General features: G+C 38.8%; 1 protein-coding gene across 20 annotated transcripts in view; it reads right to left on the bottom strand.

Annotated features, from left to right (window-relative positions):
* LOC108719375 (regulating synaptic membrane exocytosis protein 2) overlaps positions 1-26,222 on the bottom strand; it is a 360,080-nt gene that overhangs the window by 41,309 nt on the left and 292,549 nt on the right. For 11 of the 20 annotated variants that reach the window (XM_041566591.1, XM_041566593.1, XM_041566597.1 and 8 more), the window contains 3 exons: positions 16,961-17,067; positions 14,015-14,187; positions 4,432-4,673 (listed from right to left, as the gene is read on the bottom strand). In XM_041566591.1, coding sequence (XP_041422525.1) covers positions 4,432-4,673; positions 14,015-14,187; positions 16,961-17,067 — 522 coding nt within the window. Of the gene's footprint in view, positions 1-4,431; positions 4,674-11,165; positions 11,445-14,014; positions 14,188-16,960; positions 17,068-19,130; positions 19,167-26,222 lie in introns of all 20 variants that reach the window. The other 9 variants (XM_041566588.1, XM_041566589.1, XM_041566590.1 and 6 more) reach the window with 1 other exon arrangement.

Raw genomic sequence — 26,222 nt, 5'->3', positions numbered from 1 at the left:
TTGGGTATGTCTGAAACCCTCCTGGAAATCATTTCCTGGTCGCCGATATCTCTAGAGCCAACAAGTTCTTAAAGGAGAACTAAAGCCTAACTAAAGAAGTAGCTAGAAATGTTGTACATTATGTTTTGTGCTTCTGTACGAGCCCAAAGCAACCACAGCCCTTTAGCAGTAAAGATCTGTGTCTCCAAAGATGCCCCAGTAGCTCCCCATCTTCTTTTCTGCTGATCCTCACGCGAGCGGAGGGGGGGGGGGTTGTAGGGTTCAGGAGCGCCACCTATGTCTACCGGGTCTGGGCCAGCGGGACCCACCAGGGCTGGGGCCCACTGGGTGTCCCGCAGGCCCAGTCTGACTCTGTGTATACAGATGGAGCCAACTTTATTCTGACATCACACTGCGACCCAAGGCACTACTGATGTGCGGGTTGAGAAAACCTCGACCCGCACCCAACCCAGACCGGCTTGACCCGCACCAGCCAACCCCCTCCATTTATAAACCTGCCCCACTGATGATATCACAAAAGGGGTGGGGCATACAGGAGTCTATAAAACAGGAAGCCAGCAGTCTAAGGTCATGGGAGAACAATCAGAAGAGCTCAACTCTAACCCACCTACGACCCGCAAGAGGAGCAGCGTGGTCGGCCCACACCCACCCGACCCGCGGGTATCACTACAAGGCACGACAAGGCACCGCATTCATTAAAAACAAATCCATGTAATAATGATCCAATCAAATAGTTGACATTGTGGGACACAGAGAACCATCATAGCCAATATCTAGATACAATTCTATGCATATATATATATATATATATATATATATATATACCCCCCTGTTTTGATATTGTATATTTAGCCAGGAGCTGTGGCATAGCTTCAGTGGTTGTAGCACCCCATACCCCCCCTTTAAACTAGTGGTGATCCTATGCTTTTAAAATTGGGCGTTTGTTTTGGGAATATCTCTCCTTTAAAAGCCTGATTGCTGGCTGGGGAGGATTTAGCCCTTAGTGAAAAAACAGCGTTCAACGGACATTGATTACAGGTAATGCTAAAATGCACATAAAATATAAAACAAGTTAGGGACCGCCATTCGGGGTTTACCTTGACGTGGTATGGTGGCTTATCAATTTTATGATCATAACTTTGTAACAAAATAACCCCTGTTTTGGGTACATATGCAATAGCATTTATTATACTTATATATATACTTTAAAGCCTTTAGAGTGCTCCCACAACCCCCCTGTTTTGATATTATATATATATATATATATATATATATATATATATATATATATATATATATATATATATATATATATATATATATATATATAAAATATTAAATAATATATATATATATATATATATTTACGTCTTACTGTGTGTAAAGCAAGTGATAACAGCCCTTTGCTTATCGCTCTCTCTTAACATGAAACAAAGAACAGAGCTTCCCCATTAAACACAGTTACAGCCTTCCAAGTGCAGTAATTGCTGTAATGTAATTGTTGGCAGGATGAGTTGAAGTCATGCAGAGCACAGAGGTACAGGGAGGCGCCAATAAGCGGCACAGCAACGAGGTACAAGTGCTAATTATCATGCAGGGGCTGATGTGCCCCCCTCTCCTATAGAGATATATTTAGAGGGAGCAGGAGGGGCAGCTACAACATTGGAGACAATAATCCATGATGAAAGCACAAGTTCATTAAGTAAAAATCTAAAGACGATAAATTCTCGATATGTTTTGCTAGAAACTGTCATTGTAAGTGGCGTGTTCCTGTGTATGAGTGTGTTCCAGGCAGGCCCCGAGGATGTATCCAACACAAGATGAGGAGATATGATATTAACTAAACTAATTTACTTAGACGGAAGCTGCTTGTATAGTAACAGGGGCTGTTAATTTGAACAGACCACTTTACACATGAGAATTTTGTTGGCCCGGGGTACAATTAAAGCCTCAATGAAAGTTTCAGCGCATCTCTCTGTATGAAACATTATCAGACTTACATACCTCCCAACATTTTGGAAATAGAAAGAGGGACAAAAAAGATTTGCAGCGCTGTGCATGGCAATTTTTTTTTACCACACCAATTTGGTGGCCACACCCCCTAATTACCATGTCAATTTTACAAAATTTGGCAGGTGTATCTAAGTGCACCTGACACATATTCTGGGCTCTCTGCCAACAGCCAATTAAGTTAGAAACTCTGTATCTTTTTCTGGATGTCCAGTGCAGGAGATTAAAGAGAAAGTTGGGACATTTCAATAACGATCGGGGACTCCAGGTTGAGCTGTCAAAATCGTGACTGTCCTGTGAAAAATGGGACAGTTGGAAGGTATGGATTTAAGGTGGCCATACACGGGCCGATAAAAGCTTCCGACAGACCGTGTCGGCAGCTTATTGGCCCGTGTATGGGGCCCCCTGACGGGCTTCACCAATCGAGATCTGGCCGAAAGTCGGCCAGATCTCGATCGGATGGGACAAAAAATCCCATCGGATCGCGGCCGCATCTATTCGTTGATGCGGTCCCGCGATCCACCCGCCCGTGTAGGCCTCGTTAGGATCCGATTGTTGGGTCCTAGGGCCCACGATCGGATCAGCCCGATATTGGCCACCTCAAGGTGGGTATATCGGAGGGAGATCCGCTCGTTTGGCGACATTGCCAAACGAGCGGATCTCTCAGTGTATGGGCACCATTAGCACAAATGCACCACTTAGCTCATATCAGAATCCCATCACCACTCAGTGCTCAAATCCCCCTCCAGCCAACTGTCGAGCCCAGGGCAACGTGGTGATGGCCAATGTCACCCAAACCATAAAGCTGAACCCTAAAGTCAAGGTTTCTATTCTCAGATAACGGAAGAGCAGACGGTAGGGAATCTAGATACTCTAAACTACAGAGAGGAATGAAGCAGGAGGGTGAGTGCAGTGATGTGGGGTGGAATGAAGAGGATTGGCTGCAATTCAGCTACATTTGTGAAAATCATATCACCACCTTGTGGCAACAAATATGCTGGAATTAGTGATGTGCAGGTCACATAATCAGTCTGCACCCAACCCTACGTCACCAACCTTTAACTCATGCCTGACCCTAACCTGCAAAATGTTGCCATTGTAGGACCCGCCCAGACCATACCCATGTCTCCTCACTCCGTACTCTACATCTGTACAAGCTTCGGGTTCCAAAACAGGGAATCTTCAGGAGAAAAAGAGGAGTCTACCTCCCCAGTACCTTCCTGCTCTCCCCACCCGCCACCTTGCACTGCTGGTCTTGGACTTCTATAGAGGCAAGTCTGATCGCTCAGCCCCTTTTGTGATGTCATCGGCGGGGTGGCGCAGGTCTATAAATGGAGGATGGAAGTCGGGCGGGCGGAGGGAGGGTTAGGGTCAGGTTTTATCCGACCTGCACATCACTACTGCAATGGTCACCCAAATTTCATCCTATACCTGCTCAACTAGAGGTAAACTTGTGGGTTTTGGGTCAACCCGCACATCACAGGCAGGTATTATGGGAAAAAACACTGTATTGAGAAGGTGACTTGTGCTCAAAATGACACTTTGCAGAATGCACATGCACCCTGGAGCCCTATAACATCCCTATTTAAGATCCCTATATGAACTACTGAATGTAAGTGACAGATTTGATAATATGGGTAGTTGACCAACTGCAATAAATAATCTTTAGTAACCCATCATTAGAATGAGAAACCTGGCAGATATTTGGCCACAAAGAGAGGGAATATAATTGGTGAATAGAGTACTATTGCATTTTTCTGTCCCAACATTCGGCTGTACATGGATTGCAAGCCCTTTGCCTTAAGGGGCCAATAACACAATAAAATGAAATTACCTCCAATAGGTATGTAGAAAGCCATAAATGACTCAGTTTATCAGCAATCAAGAATCACACCCAGTGTATTGTAAATAGCGTATCTGTTACCTGCTGTACTATGGGCCCTACACCCCCTATAAGAACTGGAATAGTAGCTCCCATGGCCAGTTTCTGATTCATATACAATTAATTATAGCTACTGGAGCAAATACACAAATGTTTCTGAAAATAAGCACATTAAGCTGTCAATAAAGGCCCATACCATCTGGGGTTTATGTTGTATTCTTCTGCCTATGCCCAAGAATCATTGTTTTCAACAGAAGCTTTTGATACCGTTGTCTCAACGTTAAAAAAAAAAAGGGGGGAACAGTTTGCTACTGCTCCAGAAACCCACAGCAAGCAATTAGCAGGGAGTTTTCAATGGCCAACAATTTGAAAATCGTATAGGTTGCTATGGGTTACTGGACCTGGGCAAATTGAGTGCCTTTTATTACATAACCCTTTAAAACCAGACTTGAGTCCAGGACCATTTTAAAGTCAAATGAATGTCAATTTTTATCATTGAAGGCATGCAAAATATTTAATAAATAATATCGTTGTCCTACCTGTTTGGCTGAGCTGTGAGGTACTTCGGCTTTTTCGCGACAAGCCCACGATGGCCACCATTTTGGCGCCGATGCTCGAACGCCTCTTCTTTCCACCCGCACCCACGGTGCCCACGGCCGTGTCGGACTGGCTTCCATCGTTCTTCTCCAGGGCGTACATATCCCCTCCAATGCTGGTACTTTTGGTCATGTTCTTCCCTGAGGCGCCCATTTGTCTGCTTTGCATTTTGGATGCCAATGCACTGTTAGGTCATTTGTGGGGGTTGTAGGAACGCAACAAAAAAATAATAAAAAGGAAAGAAAAGGGGAAAAGACAGAAAAGGAAAGATTTCAGTAGGAGAATAAAGGAAGTTAAAGGAAGGAAGCATTCAACTCAGCTGACAGCAAATATTCTATTCCTTATAAAGGGGGTACAGGGAGTTACAGACCACTTCAGAAAAAGGAGATCAGTAGGATTTCAGTGATTGGAGAGTCAGGCCAGTTCGGTGGAGAAATGTAAGCTTGTTGGCAATATGGCAGCTCCCACATATCATGTGTATATAGCCAAGTAGTCAGGAATGCTATCTGCACATGATCTCAGGCATGCAGTTCATTCAAAGGAACTCCCAGCGTCCTCAGTTACCAGCACATGAAGTCAGTAATAAGTATCACATTCAGTTTAACATTGTTTAGAAGCATACTTTATCCCTCCATATGAGTTTTAGAGTAAATAATAGTTTTGTACTTCTGGAACCATAAATAGGGCACAAGAGTGTGTATTTATTCTCGCCGTGTATTTCAGATCTCCTGCTTGCGTGTGTGTTTGTAGGTTCTTCTATGTCAATGCGACAATGTTCGGGACATGGAAGTTTCCAGATAATGGATCTCACTGTAATTTGGATCTTCGTACCTTACCTAAGTCAACTTATCATGTAAACATTAAATACATCCAATTGGCTGGTTTTGCTTCCAATGAGGATTAATTAAATCTTAGTCGGGATCAAGTACAAGGTACCGTTATATGATTAGAGAAAAAAGTAAATTATTATTAAACATTTGGGCTATTCGGATAAAATGGAATCCGAAATTCAGAGCTTTATGGATAACGAGTTTCCAGATAAAAGATCCCATACCCGTATAGATCGGTAACCCTTTATAATCCATTGTAAATGATCCCTTTCTCTGTCTCCCTAAGTTTTATACAGTGAATTTTCACTTTCACATACCCTGATTTTATATAATACAGAGAAAAGGGAAATTATTTAAAAAAAAAAAATGGGTTATTTGGATAAAATGGAGTCCATGAAAGATGGACTTTCCCTAATTCTGAACCTTCTACAGGTTTCTGAATAATGGATCCCAAACAGGAACTTTATCCCAAATAATATATAAGGAATCCTTATTGGTGGAAAAACATTTCTATTGGGTTCATTTAATGTTTAAATTATTCTGTACAGACTAGGGATGCACCGAATCCACTATTTTGGATTCGGCCGAACCCCCGAATCCTTTGTGAAAGATTCGGCCGAATACCGAACCGAATCCGAACCCTAATTTGCATATGCAAATTAGGTGTGGGAAGGGGGAAAAAAATGTACTTCCTTGTTTTGTGACGAAAAATCACGTGATTTCCCTCCCCATCCCTAATTTGCATATGCAAATTAGGATTCGGATTCGGTTCGGCCGGGCAGAAGGATTCGACCGAATCCGAATCCTGCTGAAAAAGGCCGAATCTTGGCCGAATCCCGAACTGAATCCTGGATTCGGTGCATCCCTAGTACAGACATAAGATATGACATTCCGAATTCCGGAAAGACTTCTTATCTGGAAAACCCCTGGTGAAGAGCATTCTTTTTAATACATCATATGAGAGTCCAATGTTTCGGTCATTAGTACCTTTCTCAAGGATATATATATATGTGCAAATTTATTTTATTCCTGCAACTTGTATGTGTTTATTTGTGACCCATAACCTAGGTACTCATATATGAGTGTCTATACAGAGGAAAACCCAAGACTGTACACAGCAGTCCTAGGAACATCATAATATGTCAATAGCAAGTCCAATGGTTTCCCTGGGAATGTGATCCAATCTTTATTTATCGGCTTCTAAGAAGAAACTCTTGTTCCGTGCATTGGATGGAAAACGAGCCCTCGTCTAACAAGGCGAACCAACTCTATCAGCCTCACTGAAGCAGTGTTTCAATGGGAAAATCAATATAAACTGCAGGGTGATAGGCCTGTGCTACAGATAGGAACACCAAGCACCCACCTGAATCTTTATTTGGCACACAGGACGATGCACGATGCTCTGTTACATACTGAATCCTCACATTGCACTCATATACACGTAGCTTGGTTTATTCTTACAGTTATGTTTCTAATGACAATGCATATTCTTTAAATAACAACATAATGTTCTTGACTTTAATAGTTTTGAATACAATTCTTAGGAATCATCTTGGATACACAGTCACAGTCAGTCTGTCCAGCAGAAGTGCATTCTATAATGGTTGGTAAGACTCCATATATACAGTATATCAACATCAATTCTGCTACAGACAGACAGACAGATAGATAGAGAACTGTCACTGTGACTGAACTGTATATCCAAATCAGACCATGAGGCTCGTTTACCAAGGGTCTGAAAAGTGCATATTCTTTGCCAAGGCTGCAACTTATGGCCCTAATGTTGCACCTCAAATGTAACTACTTGTGCTTCTAGAACACAGATATGTGCCTTTCTCTATATGAGAGGCTGCTTACACTTGGTAGTGGAACAGACAGAGCCACAATCATCAGTAATCATGGGGCTCCATTCTACTAAGTCAACATGGCCCTCCCCCCAGGGGTCCCAATTATCAGCTCACTGATTACCTGGGCCCCCATAGTGGTGGCCACTGACAAAAAGCAAAATGGGGACCCAAAGAATAAAAAATAACCCTGGGACTAATGGTACACCTTAGATTTGCCTCAGCCACGCCACAATTACTCCACAAATACTCAATCACCACCCACTGTGACAGTGAATCATGCTTTTTCATCTCAGGACTCCCACTCCCATGGGGTCCCTAACTATAGTACCCTAACTATATATTCGGTTGCCCTTTATAAAGATTTATGATAACCGACAGTGCGGTAAAATATAGAAGTATTGATAGATTTTCAGGCAGAATATTGATTGATTTAACAAATGTTTGAGTATCTGATGCAATTTTGTTGTGCTATAAGATGGAATTAGTAAAGCAATTGACCCTTTTGGTAGGCCAAGTCCGCAATACCTGGGAGATGTAAATACAAAGACTTTGAGAATGCACAATGGACTCTAATTTATGGACACTAAAATATGGACTTTATTCCCTTCTGCTTCAATGTTGTTATTTTGAGTAAACAAAATGTGGTTGAATTATTATTGTACCTTAGTCACCAACCAATAACCACTACTACACCCCTATTAGGGTGGGCTAGACTAAATACTCCCTATAGCAGTAGCCCTTCCCCCTTAGTCACACAAAAGGATGTGGCTTATCCCTTCTTTTGTAGTTTTGGGTGCATTGTGGGTATCACTTGATAAAGGGCCTTGCCTGAAACATGTCGTGAGAATAAAACAAATTTTTTTGCAGTAACCTGCAAGTGCCTGGCTCAATTTTCGTTTTGTCATTACAAAAGCCTTTCATGGACGAAGGCAGAGCTAGGGGCACGAAAAGGCCTTAATTGGAACCAGTCGCTTACTCAACTATAGTACCACCCTGATTGTGGCCCTGAAGACATGAGCAGCATATGGGCATCACCTGGCAGGGCTGAAGGTGGCACCTCATTTAAGATATACAGTATAAGCCAGGAGGACAGGGGCATGCAACGCATAATGCAGTCCTTTACTTACCACCTGATCGAGGCAGGCTTTAAGTACAGGGTTCTCTGCCGGCACTATACTCCTGATATACTTTCATTCTTGCAACAACTAAATATAAACAAGCACCCAGATTTCAATATACTTTCATTCTTACACCAAGTAAATACAAACACCTTGCAGGACTCAAAGCCTTCAGTAACACCTGTTGTAGGCTGAACCCAATGGGGTGAATATAGGGTGTGCATGGTCTACGGGCTGTTTTTGGATAGTCTTGGAACAATATTGCTGGTTGACTGTAATGAAACACTTACATATATCTAACTTTGGTATGAGTTAAGCATGGGCAAAATCTAAAAATTATAATATATGAAAATAGTGATCAGACAGAACATGCTTGTTCTTCTGTTTAAACTCTGGAGATCTGTTCCAAGGCTTAGGGATGTATTCCAGTGTGACGATATCCCAGAAAGGACATTTTGCATCATTTATTCTAAACTGGAACTAGGAAGGTCCTACCGTTTCTATTGTAATAGTGATAGCTTTTCTAAATAACTTACTTTATGCTAAGTACTGTATATTGATAAGATATTTATTTGTATAATAATATATAATATACATTTTTGGAGTTTCTGGATGGTAAATATGCCTCGAGCAACCCAGAGAGACATATCCTCTGATATACAGTATGGACGTTACATATTTATTGAAGCTGAAAAATGTTCAGCCTTTTCTATAACATTCCAATCTCAATCAAGGAAAAAAGGGAGAAGAGAGTCCAGGACCGTGACCCTTCCAGTTACTACACCATTCCCAACTCTGGATAATTAGCTTCCTATATTAGATACCTGCAAGTAGCGGATATCTGTAACTCCATGGCCCCTTTTGTGGTACCAATATGATCAAATGTCTTCTGAAGGAAATCACAGATCCTGCCAGCAACATCTCCTTCAGTACATACATATATATACACAGTATATATACACTCACACACACACACACACTACTCCTTGATCTGCAAGACAATTGGATCAGCAGCAGCAGTTTTAGGACATTTATGAGGTAAGGAGGCCCGTTTCCATGGAGACCATGCTTCGGGGAACAGCACCAGTGTGCATCCATCAGTTTGTATCAACAACAAGCACCATCACTTGTAAATCATTCTGACTTCAACCCTGAAGTCTTCACTTAGACCATATAAACTTTTCTGTGTTAATACGAATCCATTATATTATATAAATTAAGGTGGGATTAGCTGTCTTTTTTGCCATTGGTTTTAACTGCTTGAAAAAATCTAAAGCTTTTTATTTTCTTTCACACCCAAAAGGTTCAGCAGCCCTCTAATGGTAATCATCCATGCCTTCAAAATTGCCCACAGCATCTCCCATTTTCTGATTTTGTTAGGCAAATCTCCTCTGAGTGTCAGTGGCACTGCACATGCTCAGTGTGTGGGTTGCTGTTAAGAAACAAAGCTTAGCAGCTATTAGAGACCATCAAGACATTGAAAGTGATCTGTCATATAAGCTGATGCTATAAGGATGGTAATGAATTAAAATAATTAGAAAATAAGATGGGGAGCTACTGGGGCATAAAGAGAGGCACAGGTCTTCATTGCTAAATGGGGATCAGACTGGGGTGTGCGAGGCCCACTGGGGCTGCTAAACCAGGGGCCCCTACACCCCATGGGGGTTTATCCTCATGAGACCTTTGGTGCATGGTGATAGTTGATGATGATACTTGATACAGCACCACAAAGCTGCTTGCTATCCCCCGGAAGTAGACAGAGTCATCAGGTTTGGGCAAATCTCAAGCAAACTAGAAGACATCTGAGGGTGTGAAGGTCCAAACATCTCAGTTTTCATCTGAAATTCATGCTGGCAAATACATCAGGCCAGTAATCATATTGCCCTGTATATTGAGATAGACTTGGGCCAAATGCAGTTCAACAGAAACACTTTTATCCTAGATGCAGTGGCGAGCAGTCAAACAGCAGCGGAGATCTTTATCTACTGATTGTTAATGAGCGGGTGTGCTTACTGTACCCAAAACTGTGTATTACATCAAAAAACAAGTCAACTTTATTCTTTTTTCAACTTTAAAACCACAGCTTTTGATAAAAATGTCCATTGGGAAAGATCTAGGGATGGGGTTGTAGTTGTGATGTAATAACAGGCGCAAACTTTGCTCCAGGGGTAGAAACCCATTCTTTCTGCTTTCAAACAACATACCGGTACATGTTAACTAATGGCCTGTTGGTATGGGTTTCTAAACTGGAGAAAACACTCCACCTGGCATCACATTTCTTCCATTGATCTGCAGTGGTTACAGAATACTTTGTCCCATGAAACCTAAAGAAGAGGGCAGTGTACTGTATATCAGATAACAAATGCACGGTGAGGGTTACCACTTGCCTTTCTCACACCTAAAACTTGCTTTTCTCAGCTGAATTAAATTCTGATAATTAGCTCTACTAAGTTCTCATCTAATACTGAGTACAAATGCTGATTTATGCTAATGATTTCAGTTCCTGGAAATACTAGTCACCAGAAATTAATTTCTTATGTTTATAATTAGCACAAAATGTGCTACTATGACAGATATAGCAGGAGCCCAGATACTCCTACTGTGTGCATAGGAAGGCAGACTTATCTTATAGGACTGTCTAATTCTATGTATTTTTGGAATAAAATGTTACTACAGACAAGGGCATAACAATTGTTCAGACAAGTACTGCCGATGCTTTAGGGACCAAACGTGTGGAGGGCACTAGAACGTTTGCACATTTGGTATAGGGGACTATGAAAACTATGAAGGGGTAAAGGGATAGGATTAAGATCAGGGCTAAGGATCAAGGTACAAACATCAAAGACATCTACCAAGGACTGAGGGAACACTAATTCTTTACCTTATGTCATTTTCTGAGGACCGCCTTGGCAGATCCTCATTGTGGGCTTCCTCGGCATCTTGGCTTTCCTCATCTCTCTCATTCTGCCGAGTCTCTTCCTCAACACTTTCTTTGCTTGGCCCCTTCATACAGTTGTCATTTATATGCTGCACTTCTGTTTCCTTTTCACTGTCTACTTCCTGCCTAACATCCTCCTCTTCCTCCAGAAAAACCATTTCTTTGTGATGCTGCCCTCCCTCGGTCCTCTCTATTTTCTCCTCTACTGCCCTTGCCCTTCTACTGTTATCAAAGACATGCCAATGACACAGGAAAGCATGCAAACAGAAAGAAAATAAAAGTAATTAGTTACATGCAGAGGAATTATATGTGTAGAAAAATAAAAGATGAGCAGTGGAACAAACATGCATGGAAAACCCAGCTCGTTGCCCTTATAGTTGCCCATTTGTTAATCTGAACATTGTATCCTTGCCATGATGTAATGGTCTTTTAATGGAAGAAAATAAACATGGAACGTTTTTATTATAATCGCGGTTGATCCATGGCTGTGAGTATATTCCCTAGTTGCCCTTATAGTTGATTTTGCCATTAATAGCCCCATTTGACTACCCAGGCTAGAGTCCTGCATTGGATTAGGTACCCGCAGAATTGGGTGTTGGGAAGAAAGTTCTGATTACCTAATTGTGCATGTATTCCGCACCACATGTAACCCATCTAGGTACCCAGCTATGTTGCAGGACTGATCCCACCCACAACCCACCATTCTGAACTTAATAGGTTCTAGTGCACAGTGACATCACTTCCTGTTTCTTGGATCCCGGGTCGGGTGGTAAGTGGCCTGGTCTAGGTAGGGGAGGATACTGGCTGGCGTGTGCAGATCGGGTTGCAGGTCAGCAGGTCCAGGTTGGACACAGGTCTGCCAGACTGGACTTATGCAGGACTCTAGGCCAGGTCCCCCATGATGCCACATCACACTGACTTGACTGCCAGTTCATGTCCTTTGGTTTCTTACTGTATAATAGGTTTGCAAACACAATATACTGGAATTTTACCCTGTAGCAGAACTTGGGGCAAGATAGTGAGACAATGACTGCTCTAAACTTCCAGAAATAAATACAAATACTATCACTGCCAAAAATGAATATGAATGTTTTTTGTTCCTTACACAGACCTACCTGATTCCACAAATTCCCAAGCCCCCCCTTAGGCTCACAGTGTCATTCAAACTGTCCCTCACCTTGTTTCATTGTGATGGGAAGTTACTTGAAGTCCCAGAATACAGTAACATCACAATGGAACATGATGAGGGACGGGTTGCACGACACTGTGAGTCTAAAGGGTATTGGACTTGTACCTTTAACATCATCTGGCCCACAAAGATATGGCAAATTATTTAATTGTCCCACTATGTGTAAAAATATGAACAACTGTGACATTAAACAACGTTTAAAACCCCAAAGTGTGCCACCTTAATCAACATGAGTTTCAGACTACAGAAATGGTGAGACAGATGTAGTAAGTGTAAAAACATAACAAAGATTTGTTAATATAAGACATATGAATTTTGTTGAGAATCATCAACATAGGTTGTATTTATTTTGTTCATGTTGAAAAAAAGTGAGTATAGGGGCATACTGCCCCGTTAATGAAAAAAACCCTAGTTGAACCCCCTTTGCATAAATAAATCCTTCTCTCTTACTGTGCTGTTGATAGTTCTATGGCATACCAACATCACAGGGGTTTTATAATGATTAGGCATAAAACATTTACATCTCAACCCCAACTAGTAGAAATTTCAGATGATTTGAGCAAGGTTCAGTATAATATATTATGTATGGCAGCAAATATATTATTTATTATAATGATTTGATTATAATGCTCCCATTCAACTAATATTGGACCCTTAAAGAGAAACTAAAAGACCTAGAAACTCAAATATTTGCACAATGAGGGGTAAATTTACTAAAATTTGGATCTCTATTTTTTTTCACAAATCGTATTTTTTCTCTAAAAATAAATTTTTTGTTTCTCCAAAACTCATCTAATACAAAACTGTGCCAAGTAAAAGCTCTTGAAGTCCCATAGAACTCAATGGAAGCTGTGCTGATCCTATTGGAACATTTTTAATCGATTTAAAGTTTTTCAGATTTTTATATTTGCTAGTAATTGTCAGACAAGCTTGAATTTTATACAGGTTATAGAAGTTTTTATATTTTTTAGGGCATGGTTCAGCATTTTTTCCCGTTCATACTTTTTAGAATCTGAACTTTTAATAAATTCTATGGCATCTGTACTTTTACGGGAATAAAGTTGTGTCATAGAATCAAAAAGCCCTAAAACCACTAAAATGTTACCTTTATATGTCTCACAACTGAGAAGGGATGAAAAGCTGTAAAAAGAACTTTTGAATATATCAAATAAGGGTAACATTGTCCTGCTTAAACATAAGGAATTATTTTGGGAAAGTGCATTTGGTAAAGCTCTGGTTCAATTTACTGGTTCCATAAATAATTGGAGTTCTACTCCACAGACACAGTATTATTCTAATCTCTGGTTACAAAAAAATCCATAACTTTCAAAGCAATGAATACATTTTAAGGCAACTTAAAGCATCAATAATAATTGTTATAAGGTAGAAATGTCTCATTGCAAAAAAGGTTTTCATTCTACAATTCTATAAAGAACCATTAATGGAATTTGACCCCTGTTTATCTCCCAGGTCAAATACTAAACCATCGAGTTCTACAGAGCTCAATCTGTTATCTGCTATGAAACTCTGTTTAACTTCAATGGCTGCTACCATGTCTACACAGTAAGTTTACGAAGCAAGTGTCCTTTATTCTGCTACTCACCCTATTTTCATGTTCCCTCGAGGCCTTTCCGACTGCACAGACATATAACTCGTACTACTAAAACGAGAGGCGCTGCTGGTCCGAGATACAGCGGACACATCACTAACATCACTGTCTGATGATTTGTTGGACATATTGTCTGAACCCCTCTGCGGATCCCGCCCTGTCCGATACTGCAAACAAAACACACAATTATTCCTCGAAAACCAAGAGTTCAAAAACACATCCTGCTTAGAGGCAGATCATATCCTCTTCTGATAACCCTGAACACAAGTTACTTGTTTCTCCTACAACAGAAAATAGTCATTGACACAAGGTACTTGAAACAAGTCTTAATTATAAGGCTTCATTTGGGCCCCCTGAGAATAAGATTAAGAAATATTGCTCTATAGCACCCCATTCCCTCCTTGTTCAATCCTTTATTTTAGATTTTTAGCTCACCCTGCTCCTCTTATCCTTCGATCCTTTAATTGTTTCTTGTATATAAAATCAATCAGAAACATGTCCATTACAAAGAGCAACTTAGGTTTCTCCAAGGTTTATAAGTCATCTTACCTATGTAAATTATGCATGAAATGAAGGGTCAACTATATTAAGCTATGGGACCTGTTATATAGAATACTTGGGATCTGGATAATGTGTCTTTCTATAATTTGAATATTCATACCTTAAGGGGCCAATTTATTAAGCCACAACTTTTTGGAGTTGCACTTTTTGACACCAAAAATCCGGAATAGTTGTAGAAAAAAAAGGTGTGTCTTTTTCTGGATTTATTATGCGACAAAACTGTGACAATTCTGAATATGAAAATACTTTATCTAAAACCTGCGAAACAACTTACAACTGGAAGATCTTTCTTTGATTCATGGTTTTATGTTTTTTTCGGGTATTTTTGATGCTGGCTTTTGTGCAACTTTACAGTCACAGTTTTCTCAACTTTTCCATTTCGGATATTTTAATAAATGTCATGACATTCGTGGTTTTAGAGAAAGGGAGTTTAGTCGTGGTTTCAAAAAACTTTAAAACCACAAAGATGCGACATTTAATAAATAGGCATCTGTGTCTGCTAAAATATAAGGGGAACTATCGCGAAAATGAAAATGTAATGTAAGCTTCCTCATATTGAAATAAGAAACTTTCTAAATACAATCAATTAAAAATTCTGAATTGTTTTTGAAAAAAATCAAGTTTATATTCACTATTCCTCTCTCAGCATCTGTTTCTCTTCATTCTGTCTTCATGCAGCAGTTGGGTGTCAGATGAATGATCCAATATATCTCATATGGAGGGCTCCCTTTCCTAGCAGATGTATTAGAGCTCACTCTGATTCCAGTACAAACAAAATCTAACAAAATAACTGCCTTTTGCACAAATCCTGCATGTAGAGAGACAGGATGTCTGGTGATTTTAATAGAGTGAGCTCTAATACATCTTCTAGGCAAAAGGAGCCCCCCTATAAGATATATTGGATCATTCATCTGACACCAAACTCCTGCATGAAGACAGAATGAGAGAGGAAAGATAAACTTGATTATTTCAGAAACAGCACAGAATTTTAAATTGATTGTATTTAGAAAATGTCTTATTTCAGTGAGGAAGCTAATATTAAATTTTCATTTTCACGATAGTTCCCCTTTAAAGAAACCCAATATGCTTGATTTGCCTCCAATAAGGATGAATTATATCTTAGTTGGGATCAAGTACAAGGTACTGTTTTATTATTACAAAGAATTATTTGGTTAAATTGAATATGGGCGATGACCTTCCTGTAGCTTTCAGGATAACAGATCCTATACCTGTATATAGAATGTTTGTTGCAAGACCATACTTCTGAGTTTTATTTAAAGAATCGGTCAGGATGTTTCATGATGGAGAGATAAAATGTGAATAGGAACTTGGCAAGTAACAGCAGAATTGGGCTGCTTGGATTATGCAGTGGCTCTTGATACAGTGTTATATAAACCATTAAAGTTAAAATGAAGGTCAGTTGGGCTTGAAAGTTCTGCATGTTCTTGGGACCATTGTACAAGGAGTAGTTATGAATGATGCAAATAGTGTACCAAAAAGATTTGTATTAAGACCAATTTTGTTTTATATCCATATACTAATGATTTAGGTGTAAGCAATGATGCAGTAGTAAATAGTACAAGATAGAAACTGGATAACACTTGAGTTTTGGTTATAAAAACTAAGGAACTGGATAAACATCTACTACTTGAGTTAGCGGTTGTTTATAATCATTTGAGGTATGTAGGAATTAGTAACTATTGCGAGAAATGTATATATTAATTTGTACAGCTGTAACTGGTAAAAATTCAAATATCTGTGGTCAAATTTATTCATGCTGGGATATGTTCTAATATATTAATCATACACATACATGTACAGACACCATAGATAGCACTAAACAATGGAGCCCAGAGAAGATTGGTATTCTAAAAAAAAGAACCCTGATGGAGGTATAGTTTGGATGCCTATGGTATATGACATTCAGTGTAAATACATTTAAGTAAGGCTCAACATTTGAGGGATGAAGACATGCTAAGTGATCATCTGCCTAAGACACACCACATAAACTTGCATCCAAGAAGAGTTTGTACATAGAGGCCATGCATATGAATAAAGAACCAAGTTGCTTCAATGTGTAGCACCACCATTACAATAGTAGTCAGGGCAGAGCTGGACTTCTAGGGCTTATTTAGTACAGGACGGGCACAGTACTAGGTGCAAAAATGCACATAGAAATACCACACATATAGACTTTGCATCTACTTGCACTCATTTATGAATGTTCTGCCCTTGCAAATTTTTTATATATATCAGAAAGCCCTTTGCACAAGACAGGACTACACCCTATATCTCTAATATAGGCCTTCTAGGGACATATTTATCAAACGGTGGAAATATCTTGTCACAGGTACAAGAATCACACTTGGCTTTACCTACCTTTGAATGACAATCTTTCTCTAGCCTAGAATCTGATCCCGCCACCTGCTTGTATTTGTTGATCTTCATTTTCAGCTGTCGCGTCCTTTCTTCTACGTCCATAGCACCTGTTTGAGCAAATCATAAGAATCAAGCTAAATTTATACATTGCTTTACAAAAAGGCAGGGTGGCTTCAAATTCTACTTGGATCTATCACAATGCAGGACGTTTGAGCGTGTGTAGGGGAGAAATAATACATAAACCAGGGTGTCAGACCTTCAACCATCCACTTGCTGTTGACCTATGGTATCCAGTATTCCAATATAGCCTTTAGCTGACCTGCCTCTGACGGTCATTGGGATGCTGGCAGTTGCAGGTCAACAACAACTGAAGAGCATCAAGTTGGACCTCCCTGATGTCTATACTTAAAAAACTGAACAACTCTTTTCTATTCTCTCCAAGAGGACCTTCTGATACCATCTGATGGTAACAAATATTACATCTCGTGATCTATCAGCATTAAAAACAAGCAGAATATACATAATGAACAAGCCACAACACATATGGAAGCAGTATACAATGCTTACAATACAGCACCTAAACAGTGACCTTCAAAGTGTCGCTTTGCAGCTGCTATCCCAATACAATCCAATAATTTCCTTACAGCTGCTGCCCATCGTAGTTTGTCAGCACCATTAGTGCCCCACAGCTTGGGCATTGCTGTTTGAAACTTTATGTGAACCCTTAGTTGGACAGAACCAGCAAAATAGGAAAAGCAAATATGGAAGTGGGCAGAGGCATGCAGCAGTTTTGGGGGCAGCCATTTTCAAGGCAACAATGCAATTCCTTTCACCTTTTGAGTACAATGAAACTAGAAATTTTAATATCATGAATGAGTTTTTGGAATGTCTTGCAATGTTTTTTTCCGTGTTTGCATTGTTGCTGTAAGGCTGGCTTACATGTAGCTTTAACATATACAACTGTAGAAAGCACACAAACCAACTCAACTGAATTGTGATACGCTAGGAACAAAATCAGTGTTGTAGCATCCCTGGCCAGCCAGTAGGGTGGCACCAGACAAAGAAGAAGCAAGAGGCAGAAATAAATAGCTCCAGAGCTCATGATACCCTGCATTCAGGGATAGTTTTTGGGGACTGATTTAATAGGATCTAAACAATAAGATATATCATATAAAAAAAAGAACCTCTAGTCTAAGGGATGTTCACACTGGCATGTGTTTCAAAATTAAAATGTAGGTGAGATTCAATGTGTTTTTCTGTGCAATTTATGTGTTTTCATCAGCCTACAGAGAAGCGTGCAATGTGTATGCTACTAATGTCTTTTATATAGTCTTAACACTGCTTATCTCCTTATGACAACGTATCTCTTGGGAAAAGTCAAAGAAAAATTCAACAAAGACTAAAAAATATTATATAAATTTGACATATAGCAAATATGCTAAACAAACCATAAACAATGCCAAAGGGTGTCCTTAATTGCGTAAATAAAGGAAGTGTTCCAATGAAGATGCAGCTCAATGATATAGCTTGACCCTAGGGCAGGAATCCCCAACCTTTTGAAGCTGTGAGCAACATTCAGAAGTAAAAGGAGTCGGGGAGCAACACTAGCATGAAAAATGTTCTTGGGGTGCCAAATAAGTGCAGTAATTTGGTAGCCCCTACGTGGATTGTCAACCTACATTGAGACTCTGCTTGCTAATGCACCTGGTTTTTATGCAACCAAAACCAAATTCCAAGCCTGTAATTCAAAAATAATGACCTGCTTGAGGCCACTGGGAGCAACATCCAAGGGGTTGGAGAGCAACATGTTGCTTATGGTTGGGGATCACTGCCCTAGGGGGTCCAAAGCAGTCCTTAGGTGCCTTGGGGGTAGATGCTCTTAGCTGTCTAGGATATTCCTGAACTACTATATTGCAAGTGTTAAGGTTTCATTTTATTAAACAAATAAAATTAACAAGTAACAAATTAACAAATAAGGGTCAGGGGGGCGCTGATAATAGTTAATAATAGTTGGGCAAATTTAGGTAATTCTGAGCTATCTGGATAGTGGGTTTACAAATAAGGGATCCCATTCCTGTACTCATTTATTATTTTTTGCTACCGAAGAAAATACAACGTAAGAGAAATGAACAAAACCATTTGCCTTCTCCCATCTAAACACGTCCCCTACCTGGGTTCCCATTTTCTGGTTCTGCAGCCTTTTCCTCTACAAATGAAATGAAGATGATGAATGATGAGAAAAAGATGAATTCATGCACAAATGTATACAAAAGAAAAATGATATTTCGGGTACAAACATATGAGTCGGGCAACACAAAGGTAAAGCAGAGTTCATGCACATGATATACAAGCGCATTAGGGAAATATGAACATGGAAAATACAGATGGCAAAGGACAATATTGTCTATTAACCACCGCAGTTTCATAGGCATACAAAGGACTTCGTTAGCATTATCTTAATTAGAGGATAATGTCAGGGAACATATAATTTCTCCACTGCTCCTCATCTTCCCACAAATCTATTTCCTAAAGCAGAGTTATGTTCAGAAGGCAAGTAAAGAAGCAGAGAGCAGCGCCAGATGGAGCAGAGATGTGAATATCTGAGAGGGAGACTGGGGAGCAAATGAGAAGCTGAAAATGTTGAATTAAGAGTCTGAAGTTGATGAGATGGCTACAAAGGGTTAAATATAAATTTTAGGGAGCACATCGACCAAATACTTGGAATACATGGAAGCCTGGGAATGAGATCTTGACACCCCATTGTCAGACAAAAACTCCCTCTATTTGGGAGGAGGCAGGAAAGCTGCTATCTATGTATTTCCCACTGCATGTGCATTTTTTCACAAAAAAACATGTACAGGAATATTTCATTTGCGTTTTTTTCCCCTAAATAAGCTAGGATTCTAGAATTTTTTTTTAAATTGAACAATTTTGTCTGTAGTTTTCTATCCAAGTCTGCTGTTTTTCTCCTACAAACTCAAATTTTGATTAATCTGCCCTCAAGAGTATGTCCAGCAGAATGTTTGATCAAAATCTACACCAACTCATTATTACTGCAAGTGCAATCTGACCTGTTTTTTAACCAAAATGCAGCAGTTCCCCCATAATTCAGACCTAACCGAGGATGCAAGTAGGAGATGCTGAGGCCATTCGTGTCAAAATAACATTAGCACTCAATTCTTTAGGTAAAGTACATTGTGTCTATTGATGTAGATTAGTGATGGGCAAATTTATTCGGCAGGCGCAAATTTGTGGTGAATTTCCACATTTCGCCAGTGATAATTTACGCCCACTAATAGTGATGGGCGAATTTGCAACGTTTGGCTTCGCCGCGAATTTCGCGAAACGGCGCCGGCGTATCGTTTTTGACGCCGGTGTCCGTTTTTGGAAATAAATTTTTTTGCTGCCGGCGAATTTTTGCCGCGAATTTATTTGCTGGCGGTGAAACGCACAAATTCGCACCTGGCGAATAAATTCGCCCATCACTACCCACTAACTTTAATGCAATTGGACAAAATAGTCACGCATCAAATAGTCGCCCGCAAATTGACGCTGGCAAATTCGCACATTTTTCGGCGACAAATGCTTATCTCCTACACCTACTCCCTTCTTTTTCTCCTTTTTCGTAAATGTAACGAATACTGATATTTTTGTCCAAGTGCTAAAATATTGCGGCAATGTTTATGTATAATGTACAATTTAATGTTGTTTCCACTGAAAAAATGATATACAATACACTATATATAAATTTAAAAAATATATATATATAACGTGTGTATATATAAAAAAAAAAATTATATATATATATATATATATATATATATATATATATATATATATATATATATATATATATATATATATATATACACACACAATAGTAGGGTATGCCCCAGCACTCTCTTCAGCGTGTCAGTGGAAATCTCGGTGCTCGCTCCCCTCGTAATATACACCATAGGAATGAATGAAGCAGCACTCAATTGATGCAAAAAGTGTATTAAAATTCAGTACATCCAACTGAATTTTAATACACTTTTTGCATTAATCGAGTGCTGCTTCATTCATTCCTATGGTGTGTGTATATATATATATATATATATATATATATATATATATATATATATATTATATATATTTTTTTTTTTGGGAGAGGGACTGTGGGAAGCCAACTTCCTTCCAACTTGGGACTTTGTATATATTGAAGAAAGGCATAAGCATGGAGAGTGGGAGACAGGACAAAGAAGGGTTTCTATGGACGGTGAGAGGGAAGGGGGAATGTAATGTAGAAGCAATAGCTGGTGATATCTAGAAGAATAAATAAATGATTGGAAAGGATGGCACATGATTAAGAACAAAGAAAATAAACATGACTATTAGGTGATGAATAGTGATGGGATATAACTTTGCCAGGCACAAATTCGCGGCAAAGTTTGTGCATTACGTTGCCGGCGAATAAATTTGGGAAACTGCTGCGCAAATTCCCTGGTGTCAAACAATTTTGGACACGGGCCGGAAAAATAGCTTGCGTCAAATCCGTTGTGCGCCAACATTATTCGGACACCCATTGACTTTACCGCTGGCGTCAAAATTGTCAGAGATGATGCGGGTGTCAAAATTCACGTGTCGCAAATGTTTCGCAAATTTCGTGGGAAATTCGCAAATTTTTAAGGCAAAGCGAAACGGGACAAATTCGCCCATCACTAATGATGAATACTAGAACAAACAAATGTTTTTCCAAGTGCAGCCTAAGCCATAGAACAGCTCTAATCTTCTAAAAATCTTTTTTAAATAACCCAGAAAACACTGGGGGGGGGGTAATTCATGAGAGTAGTGGAGATTTTTGGGTGAAGAAGATTATCAATTATTTCCACGATGAATGGAATGAGCACCAGTGCCATAGTATATACATTGTGATTAATCATAAAACAAAGTCAACTCCAGATCTGAGAAGGTATAAGGACACATTGGGACATTGACCAAGTAATTTACTAGAAGTGCCACAAAACCCAAAAACATATGCTGGGACAAACAATATCTTCCAACTTTTTTACAATCTATTTCATTGGGGCATCAAGGTCATATATTTCAGTATATTATTGAATATAACTGGCATTAAGCTGACTTTGTTTTTTTTTCTTATGTAGGCAGCACTATATTCATGAAGGCCGGGAGGGTCTTCAAGAGAATTGGACCAGTTGCACCCAGATTAAGAGACCCATGAGCATTCTTGTAATATTTTCCCCAAGTAATAATATCACAATGAGCACAATTCACAGGTTTCAATGCCATCCAACAACAGCAATTTGGCATGCTATGGCATGTGAATATACATTGTGGTCAGGAAAATTGCATTTCCTAACAAAAAGCCAGAGGAACTAATTCCAAGGAGCTTAACAACTCTGATATCCATCATAAAACTGGACAAAAAAAAGACAATTTTGCTCAATAAAAATAGAAACAGTTCTTTTAAATACTCAAAAAATACTGTAGAATCCCTCCTTGTGAATTTCCCCTTTAAACTGGTGGTATCTCATTGCAGTAATGGATGAATAGCACTTCCAGCTCTATAGTTAAAGGGATACTGTCATGGGGGAATTTTTTTTTTTCAAAATGAATCAGTCAATAGTGCTGCTCCAGCAGAATTCTGCACTGAAATCCATTTCTCAAAAGAGCAAACAGATTTTTTTATATTCAATTTTGAAATCTGACATGGGGCTAGAAATTTTGTCAATTTCCCAGCTGCCCCTGGTCATGTGACTTGTGCCTGCACTTTAGGAGGGAAATGCTTTCTGGCAGGCTGCTGATTTTCCTTCTCAATGTAACTGAATGTGTCTCAGTGAGACATGGGTTTTTACTATTGAGTGTTGTTCTTAGACCTACCAGGCAGCTGTTATCTTGTGTTAGGGAGCTGCTATCTGGTTACCTTCCCATTGTTCTTTTGTTTGGCTGCTGGGGGGGGTAAAGGGAGGGGGTGATATCACTCCAACTTGCATTACAGCAGTAAAGAGTGATCGAAGTTTATCAGAGCACAAGTCACATGACCAGGGGCAGCTGGAAAATTGACAAAATGTCTAGCCCCATGTCAGATTTCAAAATTGAATATAAAATAATCTGTTTGCTCTTTTGAGAAATGGATTTCAGTGCAGAATTCTGCTGGAGCAGCACTATTAACTGATTCATTTTGAAAAAAAAATTTTTTCCCATGACAGTATCCCTTTAATGGTTTATTATGGTTATGCAATGCCATTCCAGACTGCTTCATGCTTACAAAATTATTATTGAATATCTGCTCAGAAAAAAAAAATTGCCTTTGAGGTTTAACATTTTTACATAAGTAGAAAATACAACTTTGGTCCATTAGATAATAATCCCTTGGCAGCAATAAAACAGATTAATGCAGTTGTTCTATTTACACAGGCTCATTTATTTTTCATTGCTGTGAAGATTACAGATAAATGTAGCAAATATTCTTCACTGACCTCACAAAAGAACATTATTGTGGCTGCCTCCCAGACATTATTATTATATTAAAGGGCAGCCAAAAACCGAAGTCGAATTTAGAGGGTTATTTATCACAGGTCAAGTTTTAGAGGTTTCTGAGGTTTTTTATACCTTGAATGGACTCACAACTTGAATGTAGTGATGGTCGATTTTTGACGCAGGTGTCAATTTGCGGGCGTCAAAATCTACGCCAGCGACAATTTTGATGCCAGTGACAATTTGGCACACACCTAGCTTCAGATTGATACCAGCGTCAATTTTGAAAATTGTTGCCGGCATCAAACTTTTTTAGCGGCAAATTTTCACTCCAGTTTCGCGAATTTATTCGCCGGGGCAAAACACGGAAATTTGCTGTGAATTTGCACCTGGCGAATAAATTCGCCCATCACTACTCGAATATTTTCCATTTTTAAAAAAATACCCAAATGGAAAAAACTTAAATCAGTGAACAACCCGAAAACTCAAATTTTCAGTGGAAAAAAAACTTTAATCACTCTAATTGATCGAGTTTTTGAGCGAAACCCACCGAAGAAAACTCAAACATCATGAAGGCTATTAACATTTTCAAATGGTTCAAGGGACCTCTGCCATTGACTTCTATATGGCATTGACCGGTTTGAGCTGAAAATATTTTCGGATTCAAGCTATTTTCAGCTTCGAGTATAATAAATCTTGAAAAATTCAAGTTTTTTTTAAACCTTAAAATTTGAGTTTTTGACAAAAACGACCCTTGAAAAAATAAAATTTGAAAACACAACTTGACTTTTGATAAAACTGTCCCTTAGTTAATGGCTTATTATGGTTATGCAATAGGGGCAGATTTATTAAATGTCGAATGAAAACTATTTTTTTGGGGAAAAATTTTGATCGAATGCGCTATTACTTCGATTTGAACGATTCGAATTCAGCCGAATACGGACCTATTCGAACAAAAACGGACCAATTCGACCCAAAAAAACTTCGACTTGATTCGAAATTTGACCCTTGATAAATATGCCCCCCCAATGTACCCAATGCATTGAGCCAATTTACGGTCTGAGTTGCACGCCAGAAAATATTCATTTTTGAACAATTACTTTTTTTTATCATCACTAATATGACAGGAATTCAAGGGCTTGTTTCTGGAACTTATCAAAGTTCAAATATTACGGGTTGTTTTTTTATACCTCGAATGAACTCACAACTCGAATTGTTTCTTATTTAAGAAAAAACTTGAATGGAAAAAACTCAATTCTGCGAGTTCGAGTTGCAAAACCTACAAAACTTGTATTAATGTCAAATTCAACTAGGGAGTTATTTCTATTCGAGTTGTCAAAAAAATTCTAAGTCGAATTTCGAGATTTATCATACTCCTGGCCCTTTTAGAACTTGAATTTGACTATTCGCCACCTAAAATGGGAGACGTCCACGGAATCAATTTGGAGTTGTTTGCAGCCTTCCTGAAATTTAAGTTTTTTTCTGAGAAAAAACTCGAATCGAGTTTTTAAAATTCAAATTGAATTTGATTCAAATTTGATACTTGATAATAATAATAATTCTACCTATTTTCAGGGTTGGGTTATAATAAATCTCGAAAAATTCCTTTTTTTTAAACTGAAAATGAGTTTTACCAAAAAAAAATCTACTCGAAAACTCAAATTTTCATGGAAACACAACTCAAACCTTAATAAATAAACCCCTAAGTGATGAAAAACTGTAATACAAAGCTTCTCCAAGTAAAAGCAGTCAAGGTCCTATAGAAGTCAATGGGAGCTGGGCTGATCTTATTGGACTTTCTTTTTTTTTTTTTTAGCCTTTCAGACTTTTAGAGGTTTTCAGATTTTTGTTCTCTAGTAATTATTAAAAAAACACATTTTTAAAGGTTTTATATAAATTCGTATTTATTTTTCCCACACTTTTTTTCAGTCGTACTTTTATATTCGGACCTTTTAATAACTTGAATTGCATTTGTAAGAATTTAATTTTGGTTTCAAAAAGCTCTAATACCACTAAAATTTGACCTTTAATAAAGGGGCCTCTTTGTCTTGGTTGATGAGATTAGGGATATATAGAAACATTAGTGTGAGTCATCTGTAGTGAGGAGTGAATAAATTCGCCAGGTGCAAAGTTTCGTCAAAGCGAAACGGGACAAATTCGCCCATCAGATCATGAAATGTCCCTGTGATCTCATGCTACTTTGTAATGGATAAAATAGTTCTTTAAACTAGGAGACTTGCTGTCCTACTGCTCTGAAATACACAACGATCCAGATTCCTGATTAAAACGTATATTTTATCACAGTGTAATCAAACACCAGATCATATGACACAACCCTCTTCATCATTTGCAGGAACAGTGAGATGGTGGGGGCCCATTTACTAACAATCGAATTTCGTTTCTTTCCACAAATCTCTAAAAATTGGTGGTTTATGCTATTATTTAAGAGCTCAAAAAATTTGAGATTTATTAAGTGTAAAAACTACAAAAACAACTAATACAAAACTTTACCAGGTGAAAGTTATCCAGGTCTCATAAAAAGTCAATGGGAGCTGCGCTGATCCATTGGACCGTTTTTAATCAATTCAGACTTTTAGAGGTTTTCGGATTTGTTTTTTGCTACAAATTGTCCGAATCGCTTGAAATTTTAGAGGTATTCGTATTCTTTAGCGCATCGTTCAGCATTATTTTCTGTTGTTCTTTTTTATTTGCATATTTTAATAAATGCCATAACATTTGTGGTTTTAGAGAAAGTGAGATTAGTTATGGTTTCATAGACCTCTAA

This window comes from Xenopus laevis, chromosome 6L (assembly GCF_017654675.1).
Source record: "Xenopus laevis strain J_2021 chromosome 6L, Xenopus_laevis_v10.1, whole genome shotgun sequence".
Taxonomy (NCBI): Eukaryota; Metazoa; Chordata; class Amphibia; order Anura; family Pipidae; genus Xenopus; species Xenopus laevis.
This window is presented reverse-complemented; position numbering and strand designations above follow the sequence as displayed.